Below are 26,637 nucleotides of genomic sequence, written 5' to 3'. Positions count from 1 at the left end.
ATAATATTCAGTGATCGTTGTCGCGGTTGAAATCGAGTTTAAAGGTATGAAATTGTAAATAATACACTCTTTTTGTTGTATAGCTCCCTCTCAAGGACAAGATATTAATTAAGCTATAAAACAATTTTTCTTGACTAAAATCGACCAATTTGCTACTCTCGTTTGGAAGTTATATATCACATATACATATTCTGAGATTTTCATGGTCGCAGCTACCATTGTACGACCGTAGTCGCTATTTGAAATTTATCAAAATTTACCGGGAGCACCGGTAAATTTTTATATTCAATTTATCTCGAAAGTAGAATTGTTTTAGAGGCTAATTTTTCTAGTGCTTATAATACATCCACAGGGGCATCCAAATATATCCAAATTATAAAGAATCACTTTCCACCCAATTTTCAAAATTTCCCGAAACTTTGTATTACCTTTAACACATGTCACTACAGTGTATGTGCAAATGAAATTTGCGTTTTTTATTGAAGATGATTTCCAGCAAGTTTTGTAAGGTTGTTTTTATCTTACTGGTTCAAACAATCAATCTAGTGAATCTACTGCAGGATAAACATTCCGGAATGATTTATAGCCATGTTCTCTCGACTTACGACTTACCATACCAAAAGCTCAAGATTAGCTTTAAATCTTAATTTTAGCAAAAGGGAATGAAAAACGCACTTTATGCATTAAACAAAATACTTAACACTCGGTTAGGTCAGAGTGAACTTCAAGTTTCATGTATGATATTTTATAAAATTTGACCCTGTACAATTTATTCTCATGATGCATTTACCGATGTAAACTCTCCGTATACTAACATAAACAAACTTAGATTAGAGGAGTACATCATTATTTAGATGAATAGATTATGCGAAACGCGTAATTGGTAGGTCATAAAATAAAAACAGCACAGAATACATTTAGTACATTCTGCTCCAATTCATATCATCTTGTGTTGTCCACTTGTTTGTAAGTCAAAAGTAATTACACTTATTCATTTAACAGTAAATTATATGACTGGATACTTAGGTTTAAATTGTTTCCTCGACTTTGCTCATCATTAATTTCGATATCATCATTCTCAGTGTTTTGTATTCAAGGGGCTTTTTTAAAAATTACAATTACGTTGTTTAAAAAAATAAATACTGGCTTACGATCGGCTTGTAGGTTCTGTTCTCCGTCGTCATCGGATCGTAGCTCATCCAAAACACAAAGAAAGCGAGATCGATGATGACAAACCAAGAGATCGCAAAGAGGAGGCGAGTATCCGTCAAACCTTTCTAAATTGTGATAGAAAATATGATTATTGAAAGCCATACAACACGACTATGTTCTAAAAGATTTTTCAACACAGCATTATGATAATTTTCAGAATTTCAATTGGCCTTGTCAAGGGTCACTAAATTACAGATTCATGTTGACTTGTGTTGATCTGTAATACTGTATACATCACATATCTTCTGACTTTTTGATGTACATTTATATCATATTTTTTATATTATTTGTTCTATTACTTTTGTTCTACCTGCTAAGCTCCACCCCTAAAAAAAAAAAAAAAAAAAAAAAAAAAGCAAATGCCTTTTGCGACATCATCATGCCAGTCAGTCATCAGTCAGCTAGATGAACAAAAGACATTATGTACCTTCCTATCGCCTGACCACCTGTTCATAAAAGACAGTGGTATGTCCTCACCAACTGAGTACCTCATTGCATTAGCATTGCATGTTTTCATATAATAGCTAAGTAAACCACCATTTTATGGTGTTGCTTGGGGATTTCTGACATAGCAACTGCTTGAAATGTAATTGAATGCTGTGAGTGGGCATTGTATAAAAACATGCAATGTGGATCTCCTTTTCCTGCTGGTTTTAAAAAATATATCTAAAACGCCATTTTCTTTATAATCGCATTTTACTTACAAGAACCTTTCTGACTTTCATAGCGCTAGTGTAGATTTGATGAATGCGGTAGGTTTTCATGAACAGAGCACCGAACGACATGGAGAGACCGACCGAGGCAACCACGAGAGCAGACTAGATCGGAAAAGAATGTGGGGGTAAACAAGCAGAAATGAACATACAGTCAGTGAAAATGAAAATTATATATTATTTAACGATAAACTTTATACAATATATTTCCTCTATGTAACTTTGATAGTTTAAAATTACTGAAGAGGTAATCAGGGGCGGCGACAGGTGGTCCCTCTTTTATTTCTAAGATCACTTTTTTTTTTGCCCGTGTGACCAAACAAATGCAAAGTTTAAAGAGAAAATACCTTTTCTCCTGATTTAATACATTCATGTTAGAGCACCCGTCTCATAATCACAGCGTTATGATGTTTTTGTATTTATTTATTTATTTTTTTTTTTTTCTGCACTTTTTTCCAAATAAAATATAACTGAATAACAAAGAGCATATATGAAAGGTATAGTACAACATAAACAAACAATAATTTCTTCATGTCAAAATGTGTTTTTTATTTTTACACAATATATGTAAATATAATATAATATATTTATAATATTTCCATAACATATTATCATAAATTTAAAGTATTATCCGAACTATATAGTTACCTGACATTCTATATTAGTGAGTACGGAACTCTCTTGTGGCTGGACCTCTAGTGATTCACTCAAGAGGAAAGTCGAACTGTAGAGGAAGATACCTCCGATGGCGATCACGTTATTCAACATCGGACTCGAGATCTTAAGAGCCCTGAGAAAAAAAAGTTAACTTGAGGAGATGAATCAACAGTTTTTCATTTATTCTGATGGTCAATATGCATAAAGTAGCGCCTGAATTTTGCTGAAGTATTGACCTACTAGAAATGCATGACATAATAATTATACAGTGGCATAGGCGCCGGAAGTGGGGGGGGGGGCAGGGGGGCAGTTGCCCCCCCCCCCCCCCAGTCAAAAAAGTGGGGGGGGGGGCAAAACGCATTTTTGCCCCCCCCCCCCCCCCCCAAAAAAAAAAAAAAAAAAAAAAAAAAAACGCCCCCCCCCCCCTCAAAAAAAAAAATAGTAAAGGAGTAAAGATGTTTTGTATTTTAAACCCCAAATAACAGAACAATAATAAAAACCTGAATTAAATCACATATAAAATTCCATTAAAAGGAAAGTTAACAGAAATTAAATGTCCTAAACATTGCGCATGCCACCTACATTTATCAATGGAGGTTTTTTTCATAATAGCGATACGCGCATATCGTGGACGTATCGTGAGAGAATGGGAAAGCGTGTGTATTTTTTGTTATAGGGGTGAGAAGACATGAGCCCCTGAACGCTGGCGTACTGTGGGAGGGGAGGGGGTATTTCTTATTCGATGCCAGTGATTTACAAATGTTGCTGAAATGCCACAAATGAGGTATCAAAATATGCTCATCTGACCGTATTTAAATACCTATAACCCCCGAGCTTCTGGGGGCTCTGCCCCCTGGACCCAACCAAAGGCCCTAAGGCGGTCCCCTGGATGCTCATCTGACCGTAATTAAATACCTAAAACCCCAGAGCTTCCGGGGGCTCTGCCCCTGGACCCCACCAAAGGCCCTAAGACGGTCCTGGATGCTCATTTGACCATAATTAAATACCTAAAACCCCAGAGCTTCCGGGGGCTCTGCCCCCTGGACCCCACCTAGGGCCCTAAGGCGGTCCCGTGTATGCTCATCTGACCGTAATTAAATACCTAAAACCCCCGAGCTTCTGGGGCTCTGCCCCCTTGACCCTACCAAGGGCCCTAAGGCGGCCACTGGATGCTCATCTGACCGTAATTAAATACCTAAAACCCCTGAGCTGCCGGGGGCTCTGCTCCCTGGATACTCCACCAATGACCTGCCAGTGTCACAAATAAGGTATCTAAATATGCTTATCTGACCGTAATTTAATGCCTAAAAACCCTGTGCTTTCGGGGTTTACGCTCTACCTGATCGTTGATACTCCACTTTGAAAAATGTTCCGCGGGGCCTGCATGTAACGTGTAAGAGTAGTGGTGATGCACATTCTGCCCCCCCCCCACACTTCCAAACATTTTTGCTCATTACGTCACTGCCCCTGGAAGGTGAGCCCCCTGGAATGTTTGCCCCCCCCCCCCCCCCCCAATCCCAAACTGCTTCCGGCGCGCCTGTACAGTGGGATGGAACAAAGTTTGACGTTTAAATATATTTCTTCAATTTCTTTATATTGACTTGCATTGTAGCTAATCATCAAGTTGGCAGTGGCATATGCATGAAACCAGAGGCACGGCCCCCTCTTCCATTGAATTGCTAAAAGGGGAAATTACAAAAGAGGGGAGAGGGGGAAACGTGGGAAAGGATATAGAGGTTGAAATGTCCTCCTGTACTCCCTGCCCTAGTTGGTGGACCTGCTCTTTTGCATTTAATTCATCCAGGAAGAACGGCTCCCGCAATACCATGCCCCTTAATATCTGGACCCAGTCTACCCTCCCCCCCCCCGGGGGGGGGGGGGGGTCAATAAATGTTAAAGCAAATTGCGATGATGCCTCCCCTACTTCGGGAAAGGATCCAATAACGGTGTTGATACGAACATCTCGCAAACCATTTAGAAAATATTAAAATTCAATACATGTAGATGAATAGACTTTAGGGGGAGTAGTGGCAACAGGACCTTACCGTTTGTGACGATGTATAATATTGACGGACAGGAAGATAATAGCCAGAACAATACCCAGACCTGCTAGAGCACTGATCACAATACGATTTGCGTTGTTGATTCCGACATCCAACAACTGGTCCGTTGGCCCGTCTACTGGAATGATAGAACCTAAACACATGGGGGGATACATGAATAAGCAACTAAGGTGGTGACATTGATTATACACAGTTCGGTACAGTAACAGAGCTATTAGGGGCACCCCCCAACAAAAATCGAGCGGCAATAACAAGAAAGACAATCGACATGACATCCACCAAAAATGGAAGAAACTGTTTAAAATAGGGACCGTGAAAAAGAATGTGATTCGACCCGTTCACACACACTGCATAGTGGCCATTGTTAATCTACAACCCATGCATCCAAGGGCCGGTACCCCCTCAAAGTCTGGATGATGCTACGTCACTGTTGCCCGGGTCTGAAAGAGGGCAAGGCGGCGTATGCCCCTCCGCTTTGCAGACCCAGAAAAAGAAAACTTACATTACTTTGATACAGTGGTATTACACAATAGAATATGCCAAAGATTGCATTATCTATAAAACTTAAATATTTTCATCAAATTCCACGGAAGAAGGATAAATGAGATAAAGCCGACTGGGGGGGGGGGGGAGATTATAAAAATGTATTTAATTAAAAATATGCGTTGAGAAAATTATTGAAACATAATCGCAAATATATTGGCAAGATCAAAGAATGAGTTGATGACAAGGTATATAACAATTGCAGTCTTTCTTACCTGAACTGCAAGATTTAAAATTATATATGGGAAACAATTATTTTCGGGAACTGGCAGGTACAACAAAGAATCTTTTTTGGAAAGAAATGTTCATGGCTTATAGTACGTTCTTGTCCATGCATTATGATAACATTTCTTGCCAACCCTTATGTAATAATGAGTACATTAAAATAGGCAATAGCTCAATATATAATAACAAATTGTGTCAAAAGGGAGTTCGTTTTGTCAATGATATTTTAGACACAAATGGTGATTTTTTTTCTCTCTGGAACACTTCCAAGAAAAGTATAATATTCAAATAAATTTTCTTTTTTATCGTGGATTATGCAATTAGACAAGGGTTTAACAATTGTACTATTTTCAACAAGGTGCCACAACCTCTTTTCCCAGATACAATAGCATTTGTTATGAAACGTATTAAAGGATGTTCACATATCTATGCAATTTTATTAAAGAGAAGAAAAGGACTATGTAAAAGTTTTCTTAAATGGAAATGTATTTTCGACCTGAATGATAAGAGTTGGGAAACATATTGTTCTATTGGATTTAATTGTACCATTGATGTGGGCTTACGATGGTTTCAGTTTAAAGTTTTGCAACGCATATTATATACGAACGATCTACTGTTTAAAATGAATTTAGTCCCAAGAAAGGAATGTACATTTTGTAATGAACAGATTGAAACAGTTATACGTCTGCTATGTGATTGTACGCATGTTAAACATATTTGGGGTAGGTTAGAGCACTGGATTAATACTGGAACCGGAAATAAATTAAAATTTTCATTACAAGATAAATTATTTGGTTTAAGAGGTTCAAATAATTATGAATTGAATTGTATACTGATTGTGGTGCGACAGATGGTGTATACTTGCAAAATAAAAAACCAATTGCCCGACTTTGATAATATTAGAGTTTCGATTATAAATTACTTCAAAAACGAAAAGTAAATTGCAAATTCGAATTGTAGAAATAATAAATTCACAAGAAAATGGTTCCAATTCAGAAATTTGTTTACCTAAAATGATATTTTGTCTGTATTTGTTTTTCTTTCCATGAGTGTCAGTAATGAATTATTGATTTGTTATTTTGTGTTAACTCAACAGTTCATCAATACTTGTATCTTGAAAAGCCAATTTTATTTATGTTCAAATGAAAATCAATAAAATCCCTGTGGAGGGAAAAAATATGGGAAAAAAATTGCGTGTGATTATGATGTTCAGATTCAAAGTGAATAGGCATATAACAAATTAATGGGGTAGAACATGTAACTGACTGCAATACTTAGAATTTTCCCATAATTCTTTTACATGATATTACAAAAATTAAAATTGCATTAAAATTTGTTACAAATTGAAATGGAAGGAAGGACATACCTCCCCATTGAAATTCACGTTTAAGTCGAAAGGTGTCGGTATTTCGATCAAATACAAAGATCTGCTGTACTTGTTGATCTAGAAGAGACAGTTATCACCAAAACAAGGTTAACATAACCAGAGAAAACAACATTTTAAATCCTGGTAGACGGTAATGAGAGAGAGAGAGAGAGAGAGAGAGAGAGAGAGAGAGAGAGAGAGAGAGAGAGAGAGAAAGAGGGGAAGGGGGAAAGAGGGAGAGATATATAAATGATGATGGAGGGGAAGAGAGAGGGGAGAGAGGAATATATATATATAGAGAGAGAGAGAGAGGGGGGAGGGGGAGGGAGGGAGAGAGACGAATACTTTTCTGCAATATTTAGTATATATTTCGCAAAACGAATTTTGACTAACCAAAAACAAATCTTTTTTTCTGAATTGAGGGTGCAATACTTTGTAGAAAGTGCACTGAGTGGTTGCACCAACTTCTTCTAGTTCATATATGATCAATATATCGTTTAAAATATAACATAATTGTTAAGAATACGAGGGTGATAATACTTTACTTTGTAGTTGCTGAATAACAGCGTTGCTCTCTCTGCTCCCCACTGCATCAAATGCCACTGGACCCTTGAGTTTTTAAAGAAAAGAAGATAATATTTGAAAGTATTCATAATAAGAATGGTTGACTATAAATATTATGGTAAATATTCTGATGTTGTATTATTAGTACTCTTTCGAATAACAGAGCTATAGATGTTATATCAGAGCAACGACGTTTCATGTAGAATTTGCTTTAATTCTCAAATCAATCAAAGATCAACATAATGTCACCTTGTTTATAATTAGGTGCTTCATCTACATAATTATCTTAGATCACCGGCTGGTGAATAGAACTATTTTATGGCATGAAATCAACAGATTGGTAAAGCTACTCAAATAATTCAAATTATACATATTTTCTCCTCCAAAAAAGTAACCTCGTCACCGATTACGGATAGATGGGCAAGGGAGAGATTGAGAGGGTGAGAGAGAGAGAGAGAGATAGAAAGAGAGAGAGAGAGAGAGAGAGAGAGAGAGAGAGAGAGAAGTAGAGAGAAAAAGATAGCGGCATAAATGAAAGAGACTGACTGAGACAAAGAGAGAGAGAAAGAAAAATGGAAAGAAACAGCGCAATAGAATCGCAGAGATAGACAATGAGACAAAAGTGAGAGAGAATCGGAAAGAGAAAGAGAGAGAGAGAGAGAGTGAGGGAGAGAGAGAGAGATGGGGAGGAAGAGGGAGAGAGAGAGAGAGAGAGAGAGAGAGAGAGAGAGAGTGAACGAGACATAGCCTACTCAAAGTCAAGACTTACCGTCAGACCAACAAACTTGAGATTCTTTGTCTCGTGTAGAAAGATGTCTGCCATTTCTGTATTGGTGTAAGTGAAGTCAGCCAATGTCGTACCCGGGTAACGAGAGGCTACCACACCGTCTGAAGAATTCAGGGCTAAGGCTATCGTCATTATCTATGGTTGAATGGAGGGAGTTGCATTATTTCGTTTGAGTTCTTTGAATGAAACTGCTTGAGGTTCACTTCACTCGTTCAACATTTATCATGTATACATATAATGGTTTTCCACAGTTCATATATAAAGTAGAAAATGAACAATTTTTTTTTTTTTTAATTTTTAATGTCCAGTCTTAGGAAAAATGAAAACTTGCAGTACTGGGTGGTATTCTCGAAAGCGGACTAACTTTAGTCCATGGTTTGTTTAATCCTCCGACTAAGTATGGAATGCCAAGTGTCCACATGAATATGTTTTTGAATAATTTAATCTGTCACTAAATTAAAATAAAATGTAATAACATGATTAATGAACTTAATATAACTGTGAAAGAATTATGTTATCATGGTGATTTAGGGACATATCAAATTATTCAAAAATATATTAATATGGACACTTGGCATTCCATACTTAGTCTGAGGATTAAACCATGGACTAAAGTTAGTCCGCTTTCGGGAATACCACTCATAATCACTCGCATTGCGCACATTGCGCCATGCCCGACTGGTCTTTGGCGCACCATATGAAAGCATCCGACAAAAAGGAATGCAAAGTTAACTTATAGACATTATAATTATGTTTCATTATTGGTGCGTGCCCTAATCTCAGCCTTGATTGACATAGGTTAATAACACAATAGCAAGGACACCTCGTAGAAAAAGCAGTAGCCACTTACATAAAGCCGTCATAACTATGCCCCCCTCCCTCCTCTGTGGAAAAAGAAATACTATCAATGATAATGAATTCGAAAATTGGCGCCAGCCTGGGAGGATTTCTTCTATTCATGAATTTGGGATAGGCCTACGCTATTAAAAAAGAGGTTATTATTTCATGGTCTGTATAGTTTGAATCTCGTCTGTATACTTTGAATCTCGTCTCTATAGTTTGAATCTCGTCTGTATAGTTTGAATCTCGTTGATTCTTCCGTGTTCTCTTACCTGATCATAGCCGTAGGAGTCGCATGCTCCAGAGAAGAGAAGTTCACCCTGAAGATGACGGAAGAACTCCAGACGGTCTGCATCAGGATACTGAACATGATCGAGAAGATAATGATCGAAATTATTAAGAACGGGAGATGGACAAGAATAACAACCGGTTTTACTCTCGACGCGCGGCACAAACCTTATAAGAGAACCAATCGTTCTTATGGACATGTTAATGCTTTTTTTGTATGGGAGGTCTGTCTATTTTATCATTACCTTATTGCATAAGATGTTTAATTCATCTAAAGTTTGCTTACATAGAATAACCAAATTAAATAAAAATGATTCTGTAATGATTTCTTTTCAATCTCAAATCAGTAACCTTTACATTTTCGTTCTATGTATCTTATTTTGTTACACAAGATTGTGTGAGATCCAAGTGAAAGATCAATTCAACATCCAGATGTTGTTTTTGTTGTTGAATTTTTGGCGCGTCCACTTTCACCTTGCATGAATGGTTCACCATTATGACGTCATTGTCCCTGCGCTCTTTAAATAATTGTCAATAGTCAATCTTGACTGAATTGCCATAACCCAATCAAACAACGAAAACAACAACGATAAAATAGGCCTGGGTGATAATTAGACCCTATTCTATCTGTTTCATAGGAGGGAAAAGGGCGTCATTCTCTATTTCAACTGCAATGAATTGACCTGGTTATATCTAATTCTAAGTAATGGACGACACAATTAAGTTAGACTTATTTCGAACGGTGTTTTGCTCATATTGGGGATAACCTGCTTTAGCTCCCTTCGTGGGATTCACTAAAACGTATTGATTTATACTCATTTCGAACGGTTTTTGACCTGTTGCATTTTAGAAGCTGTTCTAAACAACATTCTATGAATACTTATGTCTTTCTTCGTCCATATTTATGAACTATGATCGATTTATCTAAATCTTGGTGATGATATCAAATATAATTTGCAAAATTGTAAACATAAACACGTGTCGACATAAAGGTAATATTCCGTTCGACGTTTGACATCTAGTTAAAGCCCGTCTGCACTAGTTTAGCCAGGGGGATTATATTTCCCTGCAAGGTCACTGACAGGTGGTTATTTTATCGAATCAGCTCTCAATTAACATAAGAAAAAGGGGATCATGGGGGACCAACAGGCACCGATTAGGCATTGTTTGCCATATTGGGCGCAAATAGCTATATAAGTAGTACAGTGGGGCTTTAAAAGGATTGATAAATGTTTTAACAAATGAATATCAATAAAACATAATGTTGAACGAAATATTGAAATAGCTAGACACATCTCTTTCGTCAGAGACTAACAGAGGTGATGAAAGGAGCTACATGATAACTCACGATTCCGTTAAAGTTGATCTTGGAGAGGTCCTCCTGTATCTCAAACCCCCTCATACTGAGGTACCCCTCCACTGCTTCATCCATCTGATCGAAGGTGCAGAATTCTTCATCTCGAGCTCGGATGTTGGTCGTTTCAATCCGCCACCATCCGGTGTGATACCAGCCGATAATTAGCCATACATACTTGGGTCCGTACAGTCCCTGTCGGTAGGCCTGTCCGTATGGTGTCGAATAAGGAGAAATAAAGAATAAACCCTTTAAGTAAAGGAAAATCGAACCTTCATATAAATACAACCACTTTAAAAGAAAGCAGAAAAAATCCATGAAGCAGGATGCTGGCAGATTTAATGAGATTGATTCAAAAATGGGAAAGTTATGCATTTTTGAAACTTGTAATCACTATACGTATGGGCACTTCATATTGACTGACTCGGCAATGTCACTGTGACGTAGTGCCGGACATATTTCACATCAGTTTTAACACACAAAATGAATACAATTTTAGCAGTGCCCCAAGGGAGAAGGCACTTAGGAGAAAAACAGAAATTCATGATATTTTTGTTTATACATGACAAACGGAAATTTGTCTACATTGCTACCAAGGTCAATTAGTGTTGTGTAAGTGGTTCATTCAATCATGCACGTCACAGTCTAGCACTAACGTCCTTTTCCAAGTCATTAATCCATATTAAATTTGCCATCCTCGCCAAGATGTAAATTTAGTACCTGGCAACTACTTGGATAACAATAACTGCAAGGCCCTCAGGAAGAACAGCATTGAAGCTGACGAGGCTTTCCTGGATAAAAAACATGACCTTATTATTATCATTAGTATTGTTATTGTTAGTCTTACCTCACAGAAAACCTTAGTCGCAGTATCTTGGTAGACACTGAGAAAGATTATCCTTGCGTCGTGCCGCTGGCGAGAAAAGCAACAGAAATATATAAATTATTAAACAAATTATTAGCCCTTCTTTTTCTTTCTACACCCAAACGCGTTAATTATCATACAAGGTGGTCTGAAGTCAGTGCTCTGTATTCTCAGGGAAAAGGCGTTTCATTGACAGCAGTAGTAGTGGTGGTGGTGGAGGTGGTGGTGGTATAGGTAGTGATGGTGTGGTGGTGGTGGTGGCGGTGGTGGTAGGAGTAGTAGTAGTAGAAGTAGTGGTGGTTGTGGTGGAGGTGGTGGTGATGGTAGTGGTAGTGGTAGTAGTAGTAGTAGTAGTAGTAGTAGTAGTAGTAGTAGTAGTAGTAGTAGTAGTGGTGGTGGTGGTGGTTGTGGTATAGGTCGTGGTGGTATATGTGGTGGTGGTGGTGGTGATAGTAGCGGTTGTGGTGGTGGTGGTGGTGGTGGTGGTGGTGGTGGTTTTAGTAGTAGTAGAGCACTTTTTTTGGTCTCAAAAATTGAAAATTTGGCCGATCGATATTTCGATTCGTTGGGGGGGGGGGGGGGGGGGGTAAGGTCAGCTTTTTTTGGTCCCCAAAGGGATATGTTTTCCTCCAAAACATACACATAACAAAAGTTGTAGGGGGGTTCAACCCCAAACCCCTGCCCCTGCGTACGCGCCTGGTAGTAGAGGTAGTAGGGGTAGGGGTATGAGGAAGAGGAACAGTATTATTTTGTTATCCTTCGTTCATCCATGCATTCCCCACAAACATTTTTTATGAAATAATATTCGAAAAGGCAGAGATAAGGGGGGGGGGGAATAATTTAGTTGAATCAATACAGGATTTAAACGAAGAACACATCGTTTCTTCGAGTGACTTTTTACTAATAACATTATCTGATTATATCAGACTAATTATTAATTCCATGATTCTATCAGAATATTTTACTATAATTCATCACAAGGACTGAAATTATTGGCATAGAGTTTTTTTTCAAGAAATTGTCATAGCTAAAGCAGTAAATGGTCGTGGGACTCATTGCAGACCTTCTTTTATAATCATGTAAGAATATTCATCGCATCTATTAAATAGAGACGAATGATCGTGATACATAGAATCGCTCATTCTACAATTTTGTCAGAATACTCGTCTAAAGGACTGAAATATATTTTATTTGAGATATTGCATAGTATAGCTCGAAATGAAAAAAAGTGCTCCATATTTTATAATTCTGTCAGAATATGGAATGTATTAATTGCAAGGACTGCATGATGGCAGTACATATAGAGATGTCTACTTATATTAATAAGAGATGAAGGATGATGTTATATTTTAGCTCTTATTTCATAATTCTGTCAGAATGTTGAATATACTTATGGTAAGGACTGGATTATGAAAGTAGAGTTGCCTATAGAGATGAATAGTCGTAGTGCATTGATTGCGACCCAATATTGTAATTTTGCCAGAATATTAAATATACTGAATCGCAAATACTGGATTATGAAATTAGAAATACAACATTTATAGTTAGAGATGAAATATAGTGGTCCATTGAGGCCTTGTTTTATAATTTTGTCAAAATCAATCCCAATATCATAATGAATTAAGCAGAAATGTTTACATGTATTGACGAAAGATGAATGATCGTACTACATCGAGGCCAAATTCTATGATTCTGTAAAACTATAAATATAAAAATATTTATATAAAAATATAAATATTGATATATATGCTTCATGATTAAGTTGAGATAAGCGATTAACTGTGCACTGTAGCAATTTTGGAGAGAATATTGAATATATAACTCATGGCAAGGATTATAATAAAAGTAGAGTTGCACGAATGACCGTGATATATTGATTGCTACCCAATGTTGTAATTTTGCCAGAATATTCAATATAATGAATCGCAAAAACTGGATTATGAAATTAGAAATACAACATTTATAGTTAGAGATGAAATATAGTGGTCCATTGAGGCCTTGTTTTATAATTCTGCCAAAATCAATCCCATAAATCATAATGAAAGCAGAAAGGTTTACATGTATTGACGAAAGATGAATGATCCTACTACATCCATGCAGGCCAAATTCTATGATTCTGTAAAACTATAAATATAAGAATATTTATATAAAAATATAAATATTGATATAGATGCTTCATGATTAAGTTGAGATAAGCTATTCTCTGTACACTGTAGCAATTTTTGAGAGAATATTGAATGTACTCATGGCAAGGATTGTTGTGAAAGAGTTGCAGTTAGAGTTGCAGGAATGATCGTGATATATTGTTGAACGACAGTAATTACCTTCGCGTCCTTTTCATTTTGGCGGTTTGTTAAATGGAACCGATTCTTATGAAACCCGATTAAGATGAGGCTAAGGCGAAATTAGATCACGTATAAATACGGAGGGGTCGCTTGAATAAACATTCTTGACAGGGGCTCCTTTCTCAATATCTCGGTTAAGTTCACAATACACAGGTAATTTTAATAAAAGATCTTCTGCTGTAACCCCACTTCCCGCCCCCACTTATTAGAGATTGGCTACACTCTCTGTATTTGAGTGAAGAGAACTTGCTCGTTTATTACCCTTACCCGCAATAAAAGGTCTCAGTAAAGCAGTGACATATATAAATGTTGACAAATGGGGGTGGTGAATTAATCCTGATTTTCGTGCTATTTTACTACATGTAATATCACAGGATTGGAGGAAGAATAAACAAATGCATATAATGATGACTGGTGACAACGGGAATGTAGGGGCCATGCAGGACCCCCACCCCTCTCTTTCTCTGCCTCTCTCAATGTTTCTCCTTTTTTGCGATATATGAAGTGCTGGAGAAATGACGCACTCTCTGCATCGAGAATAAGGATTTTTCCTGCCCTAAGTTTCCCCTTCCCCTCTCATTTTCAAATCATGATAAAGAAAAGGATTACCCCCCCCCCCCCATCCCCGCCCACCCCCCCCCCCCCTGCCCCAACCTCCAGCTTCCATTTTCACCCACCCCCCTTTGATGCCGTCCGACTGTCCACTCTGTCCGCTCGACACAAAAGACGAATTTAATTAACGCATGACCACTCGGGTTATGGGATAATTCTATAAGCAACGAATAACCTAATAACTCTGTCTACATCTATCACGAGACACGATTTACCTCGGTCGCCAAAGGAGCTGGCAAAGTTAATATCAAACCCACGTGGCACGGTTATCTGTTTTGTTATTGGAATGGTCATGGTAAAGACGTAAAAGAGAAATCAAACCTAATTGAATCAGCCTGTTGTATAGAACCGGATACGAAGCCTCCATAATAAATCTTGATTAAAGACGCCAATTTCGTTAATAGTTAATATATTTAAAGATAACCGCCCCCTATATGAAATAAAATGTCTGATTAAAGTTGCACGAGACCTTTTAGGGTTAGGTTATTTCATTGAAAGATGTAACATGTACCATAAATGTTATTGAGATGCTTACGCTGAATACCATTTATATACAGTAGGTAAGTTATTTTGTTGATAACAAATGAATGAGTTTAATGTTGTTAAACATATACACTAAAAGGGGTACTGATAAATACTTTTGTAGTCACAGCCCTAGTCATTTGATAGGATTTTTTTTATAGCAATCATTTTTTTTTTTATAGTTTTGATTGCCTTTTGGAAATATGTATGACAAACTCAGAAAATGTTTGTTCTGAAATACGTTAATTTCCAATATTATGACATAATTTCCATGTTCTGAGCTACCATAACACCATACAATACATACAAAGTGATACATACATTTAATGGTAGAATCATCGCACACTCCGTTGTTGCTGTGAGCCTTTAACATTGGTTATTTAATGATTTTCTTTTATGTCAAAGAGAAACGTACTATATATATATATATATAGGAGTGAGTAATTCATTCTGTCAGAAACACTCTATTTGTATGATTATTAAATATTTACATGCGTGGGACAACATCATTCACAGTCATGTCGAACGAGGTATTACAAAGGTATTACAAAGTTTTGGTAAGGGGGTCATGAATTTGGTTCAAATGAACATATTGGAAGCATATGCGATCCTACAATATTCAGTGATCGTTGTCGCAGTTGAAATCGAGTCTGAGTTATGAAATTGTAAATAATAAACTCTTTATGTTGTATAGCTCCCTCTTAAGGTCAAGATATTAATCAAGCCTATAAAACAATGTTTCTTGACTAAAATAGACCGATTGGCTATTCCCTTCTGAAAATGATGTATCACAACTAAATAATATATTGAAATGTTTATGGTTGCAGCTACCATTGTATCGCCGTAGGCGCTATTTGTAATTTATCAAAATTTACCCGGAGCACCGTTAAATTTTTATATTCCATTTTGCTCGAAGCAGAAGTGTTTTAGGGGCTAAATTTTCTAGTGCTTATAATACATCCACAGGGGCATCCAAATATATCAAAATTGTGAAGAATCACTATCCAACCAATTTTCAATATTTCCCAAAAAATTGTATTACCTTTAATAAATATGATATGGACTTTGAAAAAGAAAATACAACGATTCACGTCCATGATTGCAGAGTTGACAATTGATCCATTCAAAAAATCTGTCTACCCAGTCCCGGCCTTCTGGCAACTATAGGTGGTATGATGTTTAGTTTCATGATATAACAATAATAATAATAATAATAATAATAGTCCACTCCAAATTTTATTAAACCGAAACGGAAATTCTTTTTGCCCAATTGATCGTGTGCCCGGCAGCCACTGAGCAGCGCCAGATCGACGTTACTCTATCCCTTATTGTTGAACGCCAAACAAGGTAGCAACAACTCCCATCTTTTAACGTCTGTTGGTATGACGCGGCCGGGGTTCGAACCCACGACCTGCCGGTTGTGAGGCGGTCGCTCTACTGACTGAGCCAACACTCCGGTATAATATGTATCACCCGTTACCTCAGATAAAATAAAATAATACGATTTACAAGAAAAAAGGTACTTTACGACTGCACTCTGAAACAACTGGGAGTAGAATATAGAATGAAAAGTGAACATGAATGTTGATTAATTTACACAAAATTGGGCATAGTTTACTACAAAGTAAGTACCACTTTAACCAAAACATTTAAACATGCATATTTTTTTAACCCAATATTCGATTACTTTTGCCCAATGAGTTTTTAAAGAGTATCCTCATTTTGGCATTTTTCAGTGTTACGAGTTTTACAGGGATATCAGTTAGGCCCCCAACCCCCTCCCATTCCTGATATTGAATAACACTTCTAAAGGCTGATAAGAGCTTCATAAACATAAATAACATATAAGCTATTCAAAGTGTACAAATGCATGCTAGGACATCAACAATTCAAAAATTAATAAATTCCTTCAATAGAGTATAGAGCAAACAAAGGCCTATACCATGCCTTATGGCCTGAAGGTCAAGCTAAACAAACCTATACATGCCTCTGATTTACAATTTTGCGCGATGCGCTGGTGATTTGACAAGAAAACACGTTGTATTATTAAATTAATTAACAATAATCCGGGTGGTAAAGCGAACTATATTCCAATGGCCTTCACCCTATCACCAGCAGTACCCTTGATTCGTGATTTCTTTGTAGTGCCTTCCATTAGTATTCAATTCATTTTAATTTATTTTCATTAAAAACATAATAATTACACAATGAATACAAACAAAAGGCGCATTGGTAGGGCCCCTAAGATTTGGAAGGGATCCTGTACAAATATAAAGCAATACATTATTGTTTCTAAATTAGCTACTCCTTAATAAAACAGGGGTGCCATCGCTTTTTTAGAGGTCATTATCTTTAGGGATGATATTGTAATCTGCAAAGGAATCCACTCTAATTCAACCACTACTTGTGGCAGATTACCTATCACTTGGGACTTTATTTATTTTCAAAAAACGAAGTGATCCTGATACAAAACCAAAAATAGTTGAAATTCGACTTCTCTGGAGTAATGGAGTATACCATTTTAAAAGTGTCTAACTATTTGTACGAATTCTACAAATATTGAGATATCAACATTTTGCAATGATATTTTATTGAAAAAATCATATTGGTTACGACGAGTCTATATTTATTTTCTTCTGTATTTCTGTTGTTGTTTTGAGTTTATAATCATTATTGTTATTGAATATTGTTATTGATTAGAACCTCATGGATGACTACCACTATCTTTTCAATATATGGAAATGTGCTAACCTGTCTAAATATCAGAAAAATGAATGAACAATAAAATTAATCGATCAATAAATCGATCATTCAGGCAATCAATCAATCAAGACAAATATTAATAAATGAATATAGTTATACATTAATAAATAGAAAAATAAATAAATAAATTGAAAGATAAATAAATAAATACTTCTTACTGTAGGATATTGCATTTTGAGTCTGAATTATCTTTAAAGGTCATCGGTATGGGATCTTGAATTTGGTTCAAATGAACATATTGGAAGCATATGCGATCCTACAATATTCAGTGATCGTTGTCGCGTTTGAATTCGGGTCCGAGGTTATGAAATTGTAAATAATAAACTCTTTATGTTGTATAGCTCCCTCTCAAGGTCAAGCTATTAATTAAGCTATAAAACTAGGCGTTGTGGCGTGCGCCTGTAATCCAGCTAAAAAGTGGAAGTTACAAACTGATTCAGCCGAGGACGCAGGTTCGAAACTGAGTCACGTCTTTCGGATGGTGACGTTTAAAGGTCGGTCCCAGACGTAAATAATCATATCTGATTGATACACGTCTGTAAAAACCCAATACACACACACACACACACACACATATAAAACAATGTTTCTTGACTTAAATCGACCGATTAGCTATTCCCGTTTGGAAATTATATATCACAACTACATGTTCTGAGATTTTCATGCTCACATGCTACTATTGTTCGGCCCTAGGCGCTATTTGACATGTATTAAAATTTACCTGGAGCACCGGTAAATTGTTATATTCAATTTTTCTCAAAAGCAGAGGTGCTTTAGGGGCTAAATTTTATAGTGCTTATAATACATCCACAGGGGTATCCAAATATATCAAAATTGTAAAGAATCACTATCCACCCATTTTCAAAATTCCCCAAAACTTTGTCATACCTTTAAGCTTTGAACATTGGTCCTGGGATCTTCATTGGCGGTTTCAATAGCGATGGTATTGAAGCCTTCTGCTTGCATCATAGTGGCTAGTTCCACCATTTCCTGTAGACAAAAAACAAAGAAACTTTTTTTTCAAATTGGTACAAAAGCTATTGTTGGTATCATTGTTATCGATGATCATAAACTTTCTTCCTTCTTCTTCGTTTTTATCATTATTATTATTATTTTGATTTTGTATCATCATAATTGTGATGGCGATTATTAATATCATTAATATTGTCATTACTACAACTACATGTACTACTCTAAATTGCATTGTGTAATCGGAAACTATAAAAGTCTGAACTTTGTCATTTTTTCACCGATAAGATTTTATCCAAGTGCATACATGAATATCATTTCAAAAGCGTAATACAATTTTGTAATCAAAAGAAGACAATGTATCGAAATTAAAGAAAGTAAAGTTGCTCGACCTCATAGGAAATATTCAATACATATCCACAGAGGCGGCCCTCCCGGGGGCAGGGGGCACTGTGCCCCCACTTTTTCAAGCACCCGAAAAGTGCCCCTTTTTTACATAGGAAAAGTGTCCCTTTAACTTTATAAGAAGTGCCCCTTTTTACATAGGCGGCGCTCCCGGGGGCAGGGGGCACTGTGCCCCCACTTTTTCAAGCACCCGAAAAGTGCCCCTTTAACTCTGATAAGTACCCCTTTTATTTGGACACGTGCCCCTTTTTCTCCGACAAGTTCCCTTTTTCCTTTGCAATAAGTGTCCATTTGCCATTCTCATAAGTGCCCTTTTTAATCTCCAGTAAGTGCCCCGTTTCAGGTACGAGAAGTGCCTCTTTTAACTTTTGATTAGTGCCCCCTTTACCTCTGATAATTGCCCTATTCAAATATGAGAGTGCCTCTTTTACTTTGACAAGTCCCCCGTTTCCTTTGTAATAAGTGCCCGTTCCCCTTGTAATAACTTTCCCCCATTTTAACTCGGATAAGCGCACCTTATATTTTCACATGTGCCCCCTTTCCTTTCTAAGAAGTGCCCCTTTTCGCAATGATAAGTGCCCCGTTAAAAAAGAGCCCTTCCCCTTCTCATAAGTGCCCCTTCTCTGGTAAATGACTTTTTAAGGTACGAGAAGTAACTCCTTTTCATTTCAGATAAGTGCCCCCTTAACCTCCGATAAATGCCCCTTCAAAATCTGATCGGTGCCTATTTTCTTTTAACTAATCACATTTTCCTTTATTACAAGTGCCCCTTTTTCATTCACATAAGAGCCCCTTTTCATATCTGGTCATTGCCCCTTTTCAGGTGCGATAAGTGCCTCTTTTCACACCTGATAATATCCCTTTTAGCAATGATACGTGCCCCTTTTCCTTTCTAATAAGGGACCTATCCGGGACCTATCCCCTTTTCATAATTGCCCCTTTTCACCTCCTATAAATGCCCCTATCGAAATCTGATGGGGCCCTTTTTCCGTCGAAAAATGCCCATTTCCTATTTCCATGACTGACTTTATTCATTCCTGGTGAGTGCCTCTTTTTGAGGGTGTAAGACGTGCCCCACTTTCACCTCTGATAATTACTCTTTGTACTTTGACACATGCTCCTTTTCTTTTCTGATAAGTGTCCCCTTTTCCTCTCATCAATAAACGCGCCCCAAATTTCAAGCGATAGAGAGCAATTTCTCCCAAAGCTCTATAGATGCGTGCCTTTTCAGTCTTCCGTTATGAGAATGTGTTTATAATCCCATCAGGATTGGGTTTTTTCCCAATTGAATTTTACTTCCGTTATGTTAAATGAATTGATTAATGATGATATATTGGCAGCATACCGTATCCAAGCTACTAGCACGCACCATCGCGTACCCAGTGTTTGCAGGCTCATACCCAACTGCAAAACCTGATGCTTAAGCAATATCTTGTATGGTGTATAAAGTGAGACAAATGTTAAAATCATTCCTGGTGATGTAATCAAAGTGTAGGGGTGTATACCAATGTCTAAAAGATTGTATATTTTCGCTTTGAGATTTCCCTTTGTAGGGGCCCTTTTTTCTCCAGAAAGTGCCCTTTTTTTCTTGGTGCCCCCACTTTGGAAGCCGCTCGACCGCCCCTGCATATCCACTATCTGTTTATAAAACTAATCGAATTTTACTTCCATTATGTTAAATGATTGATTAATGTTGAGATATTGGCAGCATACCGTATCCAAGCAACTCTGCACGCACCAGCGCGTACCCAGTGTTTGCAGGCTCGAGAAGTCGAAATTACACTTAATTACATGTAATATACAAAATATCAACTGAATAGGAGTACAATAGACATCCTTTGGACCGTACGGGAGTCACATTTTCCCTCGTGGTCATGTGTTCCCATAGGGGCGGATCTGGGGGTGGGGGGGGGGGGTAGGGGGTCTAACCCACCTTGGGCTGACCAGCAACAACCAACAATTTTTTTTGTAGTGCTTTCTACCTCCCCCCTCCCCCCACTGAGAGAAAATATTGAAAACAAATCATGCATCCGCCACTGGATCAACCCATCCCCCCCCCCCCCTTAGCAAAAAGCTAGATCCGCCCTTGTAGATCCCTCAGCGCTGCGCGCTTCGTGAAGATATTATAACCCATTAGGAAAATATAACCCCCTTCGGCGGTCCAAAGAAATGGTATATTACACACCATATATTCCATATAGTCCATATATTGTATGATATCAATACATGTTCTAACGGTTGTATTAATATTTATGGAACTCATTGCCTCTGTAGCCAAACACTACCCGCATCTCAGATACACCTTTGACGGGAATAACAATGAACTAGTAATACTTAAGGTCTAGTAAGGATTATTATTTCATTATTTTTAGTTCAATCATTGTCACCTTATCCAATTAATTATAACAAAATCGCAGGAGTTGCCATATGGTGTTGATAACAATGCAACTTGCACGGCTTACACAATGATAATAAATTTAATTAGTTTATCTCTACAATTAATTTTAAAACATCGTTTGTATTGCCGAACCCTGTTGAAAACAATGCAACTTGCACGGTTTACACAATGATAATGAAATGAGTTCTTTCATCTTTACAGAAAGCTTTCAAAGGCTATGACTATACAAAATATTAATCATGTAAAAAGACTTCATCAACTCAAGAGGATCATTGTGTTTTTTTTTATCAATTAATTTGGTCGACGAAAGAAGATTCTATAGCATACAGTAGCTTCTACGGTATTCATTAGAATAGTCACGTGACATACACTCCTGAAGAGATTGACGTTCTGGTAGATAATAGCGGCTCTCTTCCACTTCATCTTCCTCAGCAGGGCTATTCTAGCCGGGTTAAACACCGAGTTGGCCGGGTAAATCTGAACGGTGTACGGGTATGTTTCCACATGTTGCTCGTTCGACTGAAATTGGGCGATTCCCACCTGGAGGGCGACAGAGAGAGAGAGAGAGAGAGAGAGACAGACAGAGAGAGAGACAGAGAGAGAAAGAGAGAGAGAGAGAGAAAGAGAGAAAGAGGGAGAAAGAGAGAGAATAAGAGAGAAAGGGAGAGAGAGAGAGAGAGAGTGGATGGGGGAGGGGGCGAAGAGACAAACAGAAAAAGAAAGAAAGCAAATATAATGGTAAAAGTTTGAGAAAGAGACAATTGAAATGAGACATAATTATTAAGGACAGAGAGAGAGAGAGAGAGAGATAGAGAGAGAGAAAACAAAATAAAGAGAGAGAGAGAGAGAGAGAGAGAGAGACAGAGGAGTGGGGGACAAAATTTAGTAAAATTCTTATCAAACTGAATTCTACCAAGCCGGTCTCTTTAAAAGTAATCGATAAATAGAAAATTACCTGCATTTCTACAATTGACAATTTGACAATTTGTATGACATTTTTCCATATACAGCTTCATACCAGGGTAAAATTGAACTTTAGCTTATAATGCATAGTTTTGCACAAAAATATTAAAACGTTATGATTCACGTCCACTGCGTTTGCGCTAATGTGGTGACGTGTCCCTCTTGAGACCCATCTTTGATACATTAAGCACCCCCTTAAAGTGTGTCCTAGTTAAGTTCTCTTGTCCTCCCTTTCATAATATTATTTTAGACCCAAATAGTATTTTTTTTTAAAAATAATGTGATATACTTTGATTATTGCTTGATTGCTACCATTGCCTTTTTCGGTACAGAACCCTAGATCCGCTCTTGAAACCTAGCAACCCTTTACCCGAACCATTGGACCTCCCCACCCCCAAATATTCGCCCCAAACAATCAATCGCGGCTCACACACCTGTACCACATGGTACTGACCAGCCACGCGGTTCAAGACCTCACCGACTCGGGAGTAGGTCGGCCCCCACGCCATGACTACTTGAGGTGAGTTGTAGACCATGTCGTAGAAAAGCTGAAGTGCTGGACCCGGGAGTGCCTGTATAAGGAGAAGGCACAAAATTACAATTTCTGGTTATAATTACTAATATGCCATGTAATAATGAATAATTAATAATAATAATTTACCCATGGTAGCCACATCAGTCTAAATACTGCGGGCCCTGCAATTATTATTACCCCCCCCCCCCCAAAAAAAAAAAAAAAATCGCATGGGACGCATTTACACCTGAGTGGAGAGAGGCAAATGTGGATTAATGTCTTGCCAAAGGACGTTAGTATCGACCTGGCATTCGAACCCTCAACCACTGGCTTGAGAGTCAAGTCAATGAACCACTCTGCCACGACACCTCCACATTATTACATTTTCTTACATTATCATTACTTGAATATCAAAATACCGGTGTAAACTAGCTACCTCCTATCACGGGATTAATAAAAGAACAACTTTGAAAAGCGTTTTTATAATTAATATTATAATTATAATTATTTAAAAGATCTTCCCCGGAATGGTGCAGAACTCATTCATTTTTAGCCTCCCCCCCCCCCCCCCGATAACCAATCTCTGGATGCGTCATTATATTGATGTAGATTTTAAAAGAATTGCGCTATGAAAGGACAATGTCCAAAGCATGTTCAAATCCACGAGCAAGAAACGATGTATCCTGTATACACTCTGAAAGTAATGCTCTCATATAATAATAATAATAAAGATAGATTTATTGAGCGCATAATAAACCGAAGTTTCTCTATGCGCTTTACAAAGTAAAAAACAATCAAGTACAAGTATATTCAAATAGTTACAAATTAAGAACGAAATATAAAGACCTTAAGCTAAAGACATGTAGAGAATTCATAAACCAAAAGCCAGGAATCATATGATATCTGTTGAGTATGAGCAATATTCTTTTGCTTTAATTAGGAGAGCCACGTCATTTTCGCAATTAATTCATGGTTATAGAAGAAACTCCATGCGGTTTACAGACTCGAGAAATTGATGTCCAATTTGACCTCCAATATCAAAACAACCACCTTCGCAATTTGCAGGTGGTTCACGTCGATCGTCCCCCCCCCCCTCCTTCGTTTAATGCCGAAAATTAGGGAAGAAATGCAGTGAGAGGGAAAGGATGAGGGAGAGAGGAAACATGAAAAGAAGATGCCACGACACCCCTCATACCCTCCCCAGTAACCAATGGCCAGTTACTTCCTATTTCATGGCTCGATTTTAAAAAGGGCGCCCCCTCCCCAATGCAGGGGCCCCCTCAATGTTTTGACCCAAACTACGCCACTGACCATTATCACTAGCATGGACATCAAGGGGTTTATATCACTTCGTGCAACTGTTACGACCGTACCTGCTTACAACTCGAGGCGCGATCAATAGATACTCGTGTTTTCATAGCCTTGAACACGCATCGGCGGAATTATAATTGGATCGAGAACAAAATTTAGATTGTGAATCAACTTACGAAGATGTCCTCACGAATTTCCGTCTTTTTTTTCCCCGATGTATATTTTGGTCATATCTTGACGTAAGGGGAAATTTCTGTTCGCTTTGCTAAACATTACTCTGCTCTTGCATGCAAAGAGAGTGTCGAATCTAGTACAGTGTCTTGAATTTCGATGTCCCTTTTCATGAAGCTATACTTGTGCCGAACAACACTGTATGTAGGCTCTGTATTGAATTGCATTATCACCAAATCTCGCAAGTCGCCAGACAACTTCTAAGGGAAAAAATACCACATTGCAGTCGGTATCGTGTACCGGAAGTTTTAAAAGAGCGGATATTATTAATAATGATAACTTCTAGAATTTCTGATAGATGGTATTTTATCATGATATTATAACAAAGCAAAATTGATCTCATATATTCAATCTTTGAAAAGGATGTTAAACATTATGGGTAAACATAAAGACTTGCGAGCTGTTTTGCTATATGATGATTCATAAGGCAGACTGCCATGGCATGTCCTTGAGATGCTATAATATTTCTAATACAAAATTGATGATTTGGCTTTGTAATACTTGTATGTGTTTATAACCAAAACAAAATCTGATTATCTAGTATCTACAGTGCTTTTCATTCTGTAGTGATTTTGTCAGCAAGAATGTGGTAAAATAATAAGAATTTAGATGCTTTCTATTTCTCATAGCAAACATAATTATATGCATATAATTTAATTTTTCAATCATAGTCTTGCACTGACTGGAAGAATAGAGGGGAGGCGGAGTTGGGGTAGAAGGAGGATTCTGTGGATGAATAGCTTAAGGAGTGGGATTTCTGAAAGTGGAATTGATCTCGGGGAGAATGAATTACTTCATAGAGTATGGGAGAGAGAGTTGTGGCATTCCATGGTCGCCAACATCTCAGGACATGGCACGTAAAGAAGAAGAAGTATTAAGTATGTAACCTCAGTTTTGTTGAGAATGCTTTTAGAAGACACGCGTACTGTCTTTCGATTTTCAGTGAAATGATTCGGCAGTACCTAAAAGAGCAGTGGTGTAGATGCAGGGGGCACATGCTACCCCTCCCTATCGTTGAATGTGGAGAAAAGAACGAAAAAGAGACAATAGAGGAAGGGGGTAACGGGGACTGATGGTGCCCTTGTTCATTCGCACTTCATCTACCTATTGAAACCGAAACGACACCCCCCCCCCCCCATGTCATCTATGATGCCAATCCCTTCTCATTCATTGGCTCGACCCATCCTACCCCCAACAACCGTTGAACGGTAAGCTACCTACCTGAGTCCAGTTCCAGATGAGCCGAAGCTCGTAGTCCGGCAGCAGGTTCGGGTCATCATTGACGTGCTCGACGGCCATGAGCACGGTACACACCAACTGGTCAAAGAACTCGTCACTGAAGGGTAAGAACCCGGCGATGTACAGGGGTATCTTGCTCGAGGAGTTCGATGTCGACGATGACGATGACCAGCGTGCCGAGTTCGGCCAGAGGTCTTTGGTCGTTGTGCAGTTGGACCATCTCTCCAGCGTGGTCCCAGAGGTTGATGGTGGTAGAACCATTGCAACGAGCATGATGATGATGCCAACATGATAGAGATGGAGTTCTTGAATCCGCATTGTGAATTGGTCTCCGTTCTCTGTTTGAGTTCTTACTCAGTGTGGATCAATTTTGTGTCGTTGTTGTCTGCTAATCGAAGTCTAGACATACAGACAAACAGGGACACAATCGCAAAGACATTTTTGAAAAATCAAGCTAGGGCAAATCCAATAGCTTTGTGCGTTACATTTTGAAAAATAAACGTGCGAAAATTACATTGACGTATTATTTTGTCTGACCACGATTTCTAATGGCAATACAAAAGGTTAATGGAATCGCCCTTGAGTAGATTTCTGGAACGTATTTGCTTTTGTATTCAGGAGTCATTAAATAAGCGTAAGATTTTACTCAAAATTACTTTCTTTTCATTAATGTTGTATCTTTGAAACCCCACTGATTGCTCTCAATATTCATCGTCACCACACACCCAAGAATGAATGGAAGAACCACATGAGAGGATATTCATTGCAAATAATAAATCCACGATTTGTCGTTATCAAATAGGAACCTCTACAAAACTTTATTATTAAGTATCCGAAATAGGTTGAGTGCATCTCAAACTCGATATCGACTAAGTGACTTAAATCATT

At 37.8% G+C, this 26,637-nt stretch overlaps 1 protein-coding gene across 1 annotated transcript in view; it reads right to left on the bottom strand.

The window, feature by feature from the left end:
• Positions 1-26,143, bottom strand: part of LOC587213 (gamma-aminobutyric acid type B receptor subunit 1-like) — a 34,369-nt gene extending 8,226 nt beyond the window's left edge. The window contains exons 1-14 of the mRNA XM_030998256.1: positions 25,732-26,143; positions 22,889-23,026; positions 21,861-22,031; positions 18,608-18,709; positions 11,460-11,525; positions 10,607-10,819; positions 9,243-9,332; positions 8,113-8,265; positions 7,325-7,388; positions 6,780-6,857; positions 4,628-4,778; positions 2,574-2,715; positions 1,917-2,030; positions 1,152-1,277 (exon numbers count right to left, since the gene is read on the bottom strand). Coding sequence (XP_030854116.1) covers positions 1,152-1,277; positions 1,917-2,030; positions 2,574-2,715; positions 4,628-4,778; positions 6,780-6,857; positions 7,325-7,388; positions 8,113-8,265; positions 9,243-9,332; positions 10,607-10,819; positions 11,460-11,525; positions 18,608-18,709; positions 21,861-22,031; positions 22,889-23,026; positions 25,732-26,067 — 1,944 coding nt within the window. The 5' untranslated portion in view covers positions 26,068-26,143. The remainder of the gene's footprint in view (positions 1-1,151; positions 1,278-1,916; positions 2,031-2,573; positions 2,716-4,627; positions 4,779-6,779; positions 6,858-7,324; positions 7,389-8,112; positions 8,266-9,242; positions 9,333-10,606; positions 10,820-11,459; positions 11,526-18,607; positions 18,710-21,860; positions 22,032-22,888; positions 23,027-25,731) is intronic.
• Between the last annotated feature and the right edge of the window lie 494 nt (positions 26,144-26,637).

Source organism: Strongylocentrotus purpuratus, unplaced genomic scaffold, assembly GCF_000002235.5.
Source record: "Strongylocentrotus purpuratus isolate Spur 01 unplaced genomic scaffold, Spur_5.0 spur5_scaffold_4, whole genome shotgun sequence".
NCBI classification, from domain to species: Eukaryota; Metazoa; Echinodermata; class Echinoidea; order Camarodonta; family Strongylocentrotidae; genus Strongylocentrotus; species Strongylocentrotus purpuratus.
Note: the sequence above shows the minus strand (reverse complement) of the source record. Positions and strands in the feature narration are given on the sequence as shown.